Source organism: Symphalangus syndactylus, chromosome 13 (assembly GCF_028878055.3).
Source record: "Symphalangus syndactylus isolate Jambi chromosome 13, NHGRI_mSymSyn1-v2.1_pri, whole genome shotgun sequence".
Classification (NCBI taxonomy): Eukaryota; Metazoa; Chordata; class Mammalia; order Primates; family Hylobatidae; genus Symphalangus; species Symphalangus syndactylus.
In genome coordinates, this window is record NC_072435.2 from 88,105,450 (window position 1) to 88,117,819 (window position 12,370).

General features: G+C 35.5%; 1 protein-coding gene across 1 annotated transcript in view; it reads right to left on the bottom strand.

Moving 5' to 3' along the window:
* EEA1 (early endosome antigen 1) overlaps window positions 1-12,370 on the bottom strand; it is a 157,066-nt gene that overhangs the window by 39,821 nt on the left and 104,875 nt on the right. The window contains exons 14-16 of the mRNA XM_055235599.2: window positions 7,320-7,523; window positions 4,202-4,402; window positions 1,012-1,125 (exon numbers count right to left, since the gene is read on the bottom strand). Coding sequence (XP_055091574.1) covers window positions 1,012-1,125; window positions 4,202-4,402; window positions 7,320-7,523 — 519 coding nt within the window. The remainder of the gene's footprint in view (window positions 1-1,011; window positions 1,126-4,201; window positions 4,403-7,319; window positions 7,524-12,370) is intronic.

The following is a 12,370-nucleotide window of genomic DNA, read 5'->3' on the forward strand; positions in this document are numbered from 1 at the left end:
GTAAATATACAAAACTGTTTTGTTCTGTTTTTTAACTTGATATACTTCTGTATTGTTTTTTTAAAAATGGACCAATAAAGCCGGGTGCGGTGGCTCACACCTATAACCCTAGCACTTTGGGAGGCTGAGGTGGGCGGATCACCTGAGGTCGGAGTTTGAGACCAGCCTGACCAACATGGTGAAACCCTGTCTCTACTAAAAATACAAAATTAGCCAGGCACAGTGGCACATGCCTGTAATCCCAGCTACTTGGGAGGCTGAGGCAGGAGAATTGCTTGAACCCAGGAGGTGGAGGTTGCAGTGAGCCAAGATTACATCATTGTACTCCAACCTGGGTAACAAGAGCAAAAAACTCCATCTAAAGAAAAAAAAAGACCAATAACTAATATTACTCCCTGAATAACAAGTAAATTTTAAAAATTTCTACCAGTAAAAGCTAAGAAAAATCTACCAGCAACATTCACCTTGACCCTAAAGTAGGATGCTTCTATTCTACCACAGTACTGCTTCTGTATTCCCTCCAGCTCCTCACTTCCTCCTATTCCCAAGAAAGGAGTTAACTCTTATAACTGAAATAGAATATATAGTGTTATTTTCCTGTTTCCAAGTGGCAAGTACATTTGGATCATGGTCCAGTCTACCTACTAGAAACAAATGTGAAGGTCTGCCCCTTCCAATCACCAACACTTGAAGGGATGGGGCAACAATTCAAAAGTTAGGAGTAAACATTACTGCTCTACACTAAGGTCTAGGCTAGGGGAGAAGGACAATATCAGGAAACCAACCACAGCTGCACACTAGTAGAAATTTATCAAAAACAAAGCTGTTATTTTTATCTCCATCTATGTGACCCCCACTTTTACTACTCAACTGGAACTCATGGAGAAATTAAGGGGGATAAGCAAGTCTATCATAAGATTATACAAAACTGGGTATCATCTTTACATGTTTGCAATTTGTTTATCCACCAAAGCACTAGGTGATAGTATGAAATTGCATCTGTTTCCCTACCTGCTGTTTATCTTGTAATGCATTTTGAGCTGTGTCCAAATGATTCTGAAGATCAGCTCTTTGAGCAGTTTTTGCTGCTTCTGCTGATAGCAATAGTTCGGTTTTGGCTTTAATCTGCAACAACATTTACAAATTATTTAATTTATATTTAGTTCTTGATTTCCTCTTGCTTGAATGCACACTGCTTTTGTGACTAAACAATTTAAAAATTAAGTCCTTGGCAAAAACATATGGATTTATATATTGAAAAACACGTATGTGAAAATCCCCAAAATAGGAATGATAGGGGAGAAGACGCCTAATAATGCTGCATAAACAATAAAAAGATATCCTTATATGATTCCAAAACACTTTAGTATTCCTTTGCTAAGAAAGAAAAGGTAGACTTTTTTTCCAGAAAAAGGCCACTGTACTTTTCAGAAGTGAGTATCTGAAAGTCTACCGCTATTATGATAAAGTAAATAACCATGCCCCAAAAATGATTACTCCAAAGATAATCAAGAATTACAGAATTCAATGACTCAAAACAGCCAGACAACTGGCACTTTGTAAAATTCAGTATTCCCTGATAACTTCTCACTTAAAGGGTTTTATTTTTGATGCTCACAGTCAAACTATTAAACATTAAAAATTCAAGGCTGCCAATAAAATCCAACAAGCAAAAAGATCTATCTTGTTATCAAAAGTAACACTTTTAAATGTTTGAATACCTTTAGTACAACTCACCTCGAATACGAAAAGCAAAAAATAGGCCAAGTGCAGTGGCTCACACCTGCAATCCCAGCACTTTGGGAGGCCAAGGCAGGCAGATCACGAGGTCAGGCGATCGAGACCATCCTGGCCAACGTGGTGAAACCCCGTCTCTACTAAAAATACAAAAATTAGCTGGGCATGGTGGCATGCACCTGTAGTCACAGCTGCTCAGGAGGCTGAGGCAGGAGAATCGCTTGAACCTGGGAGGTGGAGGCTGCAGTGAGCTGAGATTGCGCCACTGCACTCCAGCCTGGTGACAGAGCAAGACTCTGTCTCAGAAAAAAAAAAAAATAAAAGAAAGAAAAGCAAAAAATAAAATATATATGTAAAAACATGCATTTAAAATTAACATATTTTGAGAAAACAGTAAAAATGGGGGGAGCATTCTTTTAGCTGGTTGAAGAGAGGATCAATGAACATAAGAAATCAAAGATTTACATTGTATAGATAATTACAAGCTGAAGGAAAAATTCAAATAATTTTTTCTCAATATCAAAATACTTAATTTTCACAGAAATAATAGTTACAACAAGGTATATATATCTATATTGATTTAAAGGTGAAAACTAAAGAAATCTTCCCTTTGAACAATACATAGTAAATCTATACTGATGAATATATAGTATAGACTACGAATATATTTTTGCAGAAGTCAGCTTTATTTACATATGGCATTTCATCTATCTGAGGAAGCAAAACTTCATGAAATATTTTAACATATAATAATCACTCATGATCTTTTTTATACAGCATGCTTCAACTAATGTAATATATGTATATTCCAAAATCATGTAGCATATAAAGAAAGTTTGGGGGAAATTAAGTAATCGCTCCACTAGTTTGCCTTATTTTAGAAAGGCTTCTGATGGGGGGGATATGTGGCTATTCGTATAGCCAGCCCTTCTGTTTGCCCTTTTTATAGGCAATGACAAAGTACCAATTACTACAAGGCTACAATTGTTGCAACTTTTGCATTAAAGCCCTTAAAACAGTAAAAGCAGTGAAGTGCTCTCATACATGTGCATAATAATGTACCTTGATGCTGTCCTGATCATGCACACAAGGAAGTACTGTGGAAGTAGGGATCAAAAGGTGTATTATAGAACTTTAAATTGAGAAACAGCTTAAAAGCCTCATTTGTACAGTTAAAGGGACACTCCAGAAAAAAACATTACCTTAACAGTTAAGCTACAGCTGGCTACAGCTAAGCACTTTTGGTTGACATTCTTTTATTAATAATATCACTTAAAGCACTAGGTTTTTCTCAGAGTCCTAATTCTCAAAAGAAAAGTAAGGCCATACATCCTACTTCATGAACTAACACTAGTTCATAAAGAAGTTAAAGTAGTTTTGAAAAAAAAGCCTCAAAAACTTAAAAAATATCTACAGGTAACATTTTTCAGAGTAATGGCAGAGAAGAAGTTACTGTCAAGGTGATAATGGGAGCAATGATAGTAACAAAAAAATGGGCTGATCTCATTGCTGGAACTAGTTCTGAAATGAACAGCAGTGGAAGAGCAATCTTTTGTAAAGGAAAGGATCTTGCAATGCAGAAAGAATCACAGACTGTCCTAATACATCATTCACATTGTCACTAGACTCCCATTCCCTCCTCATTCCCCTCCCCCTTACATTGGACATCCACATAATAGGTTATCTATCATATAACTCATCTAGCAAATAATTTTTTAAAAAAGAAAGAAATGTATATTCTCTCCAAGTTCTAATAAGTATGCCAGTTATATTATTTTATTATATTCCTTATTTCCAGTGGAATCATTATCTTACAGTAAAATCGAGCCTTGAACTATTTCTATTAATGTCTATTCTATATCACAGAATAAGAAATCAATAGTAAGAATGCAGAAAAAATTATGTCTTACTGCTCACCCCATGATTGATTCATTGAGGAAGACTGCAATATAGAATTCTGAAAGAATACGGCACCATGTAGGGGAATTTTTTTTTTAATCAGAAGTCAGACTTTTAAAGGAAGATTTAAAAAATCACAGTCAAAAAAATATTTAACATAGAAATCTAATGATATAATATCAAACTAATTTGAATGTAAAAAACACGAATGGCATGATCAAAACAAGGAAAATCTAAAAGATTTAGTGATTTCACCAGGTATAGCTTGAGGACAGAGAGAGTGCGCCCGAGAGCAAGAGCCAGAGACAGAGAGCCAGAGACAGAGAGAGAGAGAGGAGAGAGGAAGAGTGAGAGGAAGGCAGAAGGGAGAAGGGAGGGACAGACAGGGGGAGCAGGGGAGAAAGTCAAACAGGAAAGTTCAACAAATTGTCTAGATATAGCCTTTATCTATTTCCTATTTCAAATTTTTTTCAATTAATACGCAAGGCAAAAAGAGAGAAACAGAATTTAAAACACTTGACGGTCTAAAACTGGTGCTTTATACAAACATTAAATTTAATATTACCTGTATGTCAAGCTGGGAGACCTTCTCCTTGCTTTCATTTAATTGACTATTTAATTCATTGACACTAGTTTCTAGGGAAAGGACACGGTCTTGTGCAGCTCTAAGATGTGCCTTCTGCTCTTGTACCTGGTCATGCAAATTCTCCTGGGCTTGTTTATGGCTTTCTGACTGATTCTTCAGCTTCTCTGTTAGTTGAGTTACCTGTTATACAAGTTTATACAAGTAAGACTAATCATGAAGTTCACAAATGACATAACAAAAATTCAGAAACCTAAATTTAAGAACCACGAGAATATTAAACTGCTTTATGATAGTTTATCTCAAATTTTTTCAAGTAAAATTATTCACTTTTCCAAAATATGTCAACACAGTATCTCAAATACCAAGAAATAACATTATATTCAAAGACTGATATTACTTTTAAAATAATCTTTATTGAGCTGTAAGTTATATAAAATTCATTCAATTTAAGTTGTACAATTTGAGATTTGATGAATGCATACACTTATTTAACTAGCCATCACCACAATCAAGACAAAGAACATTTCCATTAGCCCAGAATGTTTCCTCATGCCCTTCTGCAGTCATTCCTCCCATCCCATCTCTAACTCCAGCCAATCACTGATTTGGTTAAGTAACAAGATTTCTTTATATATTCTGGGCATTTCTGAATTGTCAGATACACGTATTGCAAATGTTTTCTCCCATTCTGTGTTATGGCTTTTATTTTCATAATGGTATCTTTTGAAGAGCATACTTTTTTTTTAATTTAGATGAAATCAAAGTCATTTGATAGTTCTTTGATGTACTTTGCTTTGAGTTCACCAAGCTTTTTGACCATGTTTCTAATCAAAAATTAAATTTTTTTCATTTGCATCCATTGAAATTTTAAAAACTAAAATTTTTTCAGCCATTGTTTCTATTTTCCTCCTCCCCACCCTTCTGTGACATTAATTGTACTTATGCTAGCTTACATAATACTATCCCATGGGTCACTAAGGTACTGTGTTTTTTTCCCCATCCTTTTTTCCCTCTGTACTTCATTGTGAACAGTTTCAATTGCCTTGTCTTTTATGTTCACTGATACTGTTTTCTACTTGCTTAATCTATTAAGTACATCCAATAAAATTTTCATTTCATGTATTTTTGTTTTATCTCTAAAAGTTCAATTTATTTTATTTTTTTTACCATTTCTGTTTTTTTTTTTAAGAGACAGGGTCTCACTCCGTCACCCAGGCTGGAGTGCAGTAGCACAGTGGTAGCTCACTCCCAGGCTCAAGTGATCCTTTCACTTCAGCCTCTAGAGTAGCTGGGATTACAGGCACAAGTTACTGCACCCAGCCATTTCCACTGCTATCTCCATCATTATAGTTTTTTGTTTCTATCCATAAGCATATTTGAAGAGCTGTTTTAAAGTACTTGTCTGGTGGCTCCATCATCTCTTATTTCAGGGTCTGTTCCCACTGAGTAATTTCTCTCCTGGTCATGGCTCACATTGTTTCTGTTTCTTCACATGTGTAGTAATCTTTTACTATTTATTGTGACCACTCTCGATTTTGTTGTCTTCTTTCAAGGAATGTTTTGTCCCAGCACATATTTAATATTTTTGTGGTTCTACCGGATCCTTTTAAAGTTTTTTTTACACTTTGTAAGGTCGGGTGAATGGCAGCTTTTACTCTAGGGCTAGTTGAGCCTTACTCCTCTCCTAAGGTATGACATTTCTGATATGTCTACTGAATACTCCAAGTGTTCAGCCACGTCTTTCTTCTGATTGGCTGGAACCTGAACATCTCCCAGCCCTGTATAAGCACTAGTAATTTTTCAGCCTGTAGCTCCTTGACAGTATTCATTGGCCTCATAGAATCCCACTTTACAAGTACAAAACTTGGCATTGAACAAAGCCTCAAGTGAATTCTTAAGCAGATTTCTGAAGCTTTTTCTCTGTACTGCTCCTTCCTTTCTGGTATCCTACCCTACAAATTCGATCTGCCTTAACCTCCCTGAACTTCAGTCTCTAAATTTAATTTAATATCTCACATCCTCGGTTCAATAACACCACTGGGTTTTCCTTAGATTCCCCCAAGCTGTGCCACAGTCTGGAAACTGTCTCTGGATCAAAAGTTAGCATAGTCAAAGAGTTCATGTCACTTGCTTCTCTTCTCTCAGGGATCACAGTCCTGCACTGCCTATTGTCCAATGTCTGAAAACAGTAGTTTTGTACATTTTTTCCACTTTTCCCGGTGTTTATGGTAGAATGGCTAAATAGGTATTAACTATCCCAATATGGCCAGAAACAGATTTATTTTAATTTATTCTTTAAAATGAATGCATGGCTTCCTAACCATATTTATATGATAAGCAACATCAAGCTGTATACAACTAAAAACTAACCTAAAGAATTCTTCAAAACTAACTCTGAAATTTGGGGGGAAATCTGTTATATTCTAATTCTAAAACTAGAAAAGTGATATGGCTTTCTGATGCTTTAAATATTTTCTCATTTAGATAATAACTCTCTTATTACACAATTCTTCCAAAAAAGCAATTGTAAATTCTTTTTTGTTTGAAAATGTATTTATCTAAATTTTATAAACTTTTCCTAAACTACATTTTAATGTTGGAACATTAAGGGAACTTATCAAAATTATTGGCTATACATGATGCAAAGACATATACTTTATCAAAATATGTTACTGTTAAGTCTGTATATTAATCAATACACAGTAAAAACTAACACTTGATTAATATCTTCAATTTATGAATACATTTCATTATTCTTTTTTTTAAACATCACAAAATGCTATTAGGCAAGCATGCACTATAAATATTTCTGTTTTTCCAGTGAACTAACAATGTAAAATGATTTATTCATAGTCACACTAACTTACATGCAGGGACATGAACTGAGAAATTTTCCTTTGCCAAATCATGTTAACTAACTTTCACTACAATAGTAACCTACCTCTTAAGGTACATGAGATGCTATTTGGCAAAAAATATGTAACACTTAAAATGTGCTAAAAAGAGCAAGAATGAAGAATCATTTAAATAAAGCACTTAGTAAGACTTAGAGAGACAGAAGTAAATTTTAGAAATATAATATATTTTACAAGCTTACTTGCTCCTGTAGTGTATGGTTTTTTTCTTGTAACTGGTTAAGAACAGCGGTCTCTCCTTCCCCAGCCTGAATTTTTGCATAAAGATCTTCTCTTTCTTTTTCTAGTAATGAAATATTTTCTTTACTCTTCTGTAATAAAGCTTCAAGGTTCTGGATCTTTTGGTCCTTATCGCCAATTTGACGTAGAACTTGTTCCAAATCATTCTGTAAAGAATTGAAAACTACTACTTTAAGAATAGAGAACTTAAAAAGTTATTCCTCAAACATAAAATGACTAATAATAAATTCTACCACTCAAATTCTCAGTCTTACATTTTTTAAAACTATTACATTTTAATATGGTAAATTTAGTTAAGTACTTAGAACTATATATTTAATAATATAAATCTGTATCATATGCTAGAATTTAACAAAAAACTCTCACTTAACCACATTTTTTTTCTAACATTCTAATATGACCTCCTACTACTACTCTTTCTCTGACCCTGATTTCAGACACATGAGACTCAGTCTCACACTAGGCACACTCCCACCTCAAAGCCTTAGTGTACCAACTGTTCCTTCTGCCTGGAACTCTTCCCCCACAGAGTCATATAGTTTACTCCCCATTCAACTGTTTGTTCAAACCTCACCTTCTTAATTAGGACTACTCTGACCATTTCATTTAAAATTTCAGCCTTTCCCAATATTCCCTATCTTGGTTATAATTTTCTTTCCATAGTGCTTACTTTCCAACACACTAAATAATTTGCTTATTTGTCATGCTGATCTGCCTCACTCCAACCACCCCCCATTAAAATGTATACTCTAAAAAGGATTTTTGTGTCTTAGTCATTGATATATCCAAGATATTTGACACATATGTTCTAAAAAAGTCACTGAATGAATAGAAAAATAAATGATTCCACTCTAAATCACATATACATGCAGGCTCACTTCAATACCCCAAAAGAACTCTTTTATCGATATAGCAAGAGATCCCTCTTCTTTTACTTTCACACCACTCTGCTGACACAGACTCAGAAACCATGTGGTACCCTCATGATTTGTGCCAATATTAAAATATTTGAGATCAGTCACTTTCAAGCATACTTCTCATCCTTCTAAGCTTTGGTCAAATGACAAACGGCAACCAAACCTCTCTGCCTCTCAGTCTCTGTTCCTGCCACCGATAGATAACTCCCCTCTCTACAATCCACTAATCTGGAATCAGAATTCCAGGCCTAAGCTTCTTTCCATAGAAGTCACTCTGAGGGAGGGGAATATCACACACCGGGGCCTGTCGGGGGTTGGGGGCAAGGAGAGGGAGAGCATTAGAGCAAATACCTAATGCATGCGGGGCTTAAGACAGGTTGATGCATGCAGAAAACCACCATGGTACATGTGTAACTATGTAACAAACCTGCTCATTCTGCACAAGTATCCCAGAGCTTAAAGTACATATATATATATATGTAAAGTCACACTGTTTCCAAATCTTAACTGAAATTTGATTCTCCCTTTACAGATGCCAATTCTCCCTCACCCCTCACCCTGCCCTGGTTGGTAACATCTATTCCACTGGGCAAGTAGAGGAGGGTGACCTTTTCCTGGTATTTCACTGCCATTACTCTCTCCCTCACGTGAAAGCTTCGTGCTGCTCTGGGGAGTACGCCATTTACTTATTCTACTCTCTACTTTTTGTTGCTATCATCTATTAAATCCCTACCTCATTCACTGAAGACTTGAGACCTGATTTAGTCTTTCTCTCAATCCCAATTTCTGCCAATTTCCTGGGAAATACAAAATACATAGATAATTAAGATCATAGCCTCAACATTTATATCATCTTAATTCCTGGACCTTTACTCATTCCACATTTCACTCCCTCATATAGGATTTGTAACCAACTGAAATTCTTCCAGCTAGAAATTTCTAACTATGCTACTGTATGACCACAACTTACTGCCTTCAAATTTAATGACCTAATTTCTGCTATTCAATGTCAGAGACATCAATTTCCTTCTAACGTATTCAGCATATGCCTAGCTTTTCTTCCTGAACTTCCTATATAGATATGAACTAACCTTAACTATTCTTTCAACCACATTGTCCATTTCCTTTCACCCAAAAATTTCCAAGAGCCACTCCCAAAATAGCCCAATTCTCCACTCCTTTACTTCTAAGCACTGTAAAATCACAAAGTAAAATCACAAAGCTCCATAGATTGGTGCTACTACAAATTTCTGGTTCCGGTTTCAACCTCCATCACAGCATATACTCAGAATTATCTTGTCAATCTTTTTATTTGAATGAGGTCCTCACCCTCAAACATTCCCCTCAATAACTACTTAAAAGATTCCATATTATCTCTACATTCTCAATCTCTGCTTGCCTGATATTCAGCTCTTACTATCTCCAACTTTATCAAGAAACATGAGATTTTCAGGAATGATCAATCTTGATTTTCCAAAAATAATTTTATATAAAATTATATATGTATATATAATTATATACACACATAACTAATTAGAACCATATGTTTAATGTAAATCTATATTATTATAAACTCAAATTTAACAAAATACCTTCAATTAACCACATTCTTTTTCTAATGCTCTAAACTCATCTACCACTACTCTTCTTCTGATCCATGAGACATATATAGATATACATATAACTATATATTCATATAATTATATATATAGATATATGGAGCTATGTATATATACCCCACTCCATATTTACCTCCTTTCCTCAAGCTTCAGTGGGTAAGTTTCATTTCACCCTCCCCCATTGTATCAGTAACATCGTAGCTTCTTAATAATATCTTATTCCCTCAGTTGCCTCTCCCCCAGTATCCTTAATAACTCCCTCCTTATGAATCCCTTTGTCCTAGACTACAGACATGTCCAGGTCTCTCTTATTCTCAAAAACATTCCCCATGACACATCCCTCACCAGTTTCTGCCCAGTCTTTAAACAATTTACATTTACATTTCAAAAATAATTTACATTTACATTCCTAATTCCCTCATCTCTCATTTACTCATTAATCGACAATCAGATTTTCATCTCTATTACTTTACTGAAATTATGTTTAGCAACATTATCAATTTACTTAATTGCTTAATCTAATTGGTATTTTTCATTTATCATACTGAGCATTGCCACCACACAAAACCACATTTGAAGGTGCTGATTACCACTAACTTTCGACCCTTCCTATTCCTTTGGCTTCCACTCTGCAGGTTATTCGTAATTACTCTGATCATTCTCACTCTTCCTTGGGCTGCTCTTCTTCCACCCGGTCATCCCTTAAGGGCTGGTGTTTCTCAGAAGTCTTATGTTACCAATTATCTATTTTTCTCAGTATACTCTCTCTTCTGGCTGATCACATCTACTCTAATAATTCCATTTACTTCATATATTCTGATGTCTCTCTCGGTTAACATATATAGCACGATTCCCTCTTCCAAGCTTTAAATTAATATTAAATATATCGCACTGGTGCCTCAAGACACATCCTAAACTGAACACATCACATTCCCCTATGAGATGGCCATTTGTCTTACATTCACTAACACAGCTGATGACATCTCCATTTACCATGCATCCACCACTACCAACCTGGAAGTCATTCCCCTTCTCTCTCATCCCTTTTATCTATTAAGTCAACCAGTGCTGTTTATTTATTTTACCTCCTAAGTATTTCTCACATTTGTCCGTATGACTTCAACAACTGCTTGAACTAAGACCATTACTATTTTTCATCTGAACTGCTGCATATATTAGTCTTTTAACTCATTTCATTCCAGACTATTCCCACCCAAATCCATCTTTCACACATCGACAAGAATAATTTATTTAAAAAGCAAATCTGACTATGGCAATTCTTTCTTAAGACCTTCAATACCTTTCCATCTTCAAAATCTTTCCATCTTGAAATATAAATGTCACGCGAGATCTGCTATAAATTTACCCATATCTAATGCTCTGACTTCTTCTTTATGTAATCTCTAACTTACACTTTAAGGTCCAGCAAAACCTAAGAGTTTAGTTCACACTAGCTTCAGTATCCTTTATCCTTGTAACTTCTATCTGGAGTAACCTTCTCACGACCACCATCTTTGCACCCCAGAAATATCTACTCATCCTTTGTGCTCAGATTGTCACTTTAAAAGTTTTCCATGGCTGCTCTTTTCCAGACTCTGTTTGGTTTAGGTAACTATTCTCTATGCTACCATAATAATTTTATATACACATACACACCTAGAACTAGACTCATTACATCTCTTTTGTTAGTTGTGAGGACTTTTCATGTTTCTGTTATGAGGGACTTTGCCTGGCCCCTCTTTCATCCTTTCTGTATTCCTCCCCAGGGAATAAGAATTTAAACTTATTGGAAAGTGCGGAATAAGGAACAAATAACCATGTTCAACTGAGTCCCTGCTGTCCCCTTAGTTTGAGAGACAACCTGTCTGCAAAAGGGTGAAAGGCTGCCATTTCTAGCTTTGTGGCTAAATTAATAAAGTTAATTCTGGGTACAGTATAAGAAAGCCCATTTGGCTGCTGACTTATACCAAATTCTTCACACTTGCTTTACTATTGCCATTTCTTCCTTGACCTTTACAATAAAGCTCCTAGAGTTATCCATATTCACTCTATCCAACTTTTTTCTTCCCATTCTCTCTTGAACCCCCTCCAATCAGGCTTTTGTCTCACTTCTGTATGCAAATCACCCTAATCAAGGTCATCAATGACCTCCATATTGCCAAATCCAGTGGGATTCTCCATCTTCATTTTGTCTGGTCTCCATCCTTCCAAATGCCCAGACTAAAATCCTTGGAGTCACCCTTGAGTTCTCTCTCAATATTCTACAATAAATCAGTCAGCTTTACCTTTAAAGCATAACTAGAATCTGACTTCTCACTACCACTCTAATCCAAGCTACATCATTTCTTGTCTGGATTATTGTAGTAGCCTTTTAGCTAATTTCTATGCTTCTACTTATGTACCTGTACAGTCTACTCTCCATACATCAGCCAGAATAATTCTGTGAAATCGTAAGTT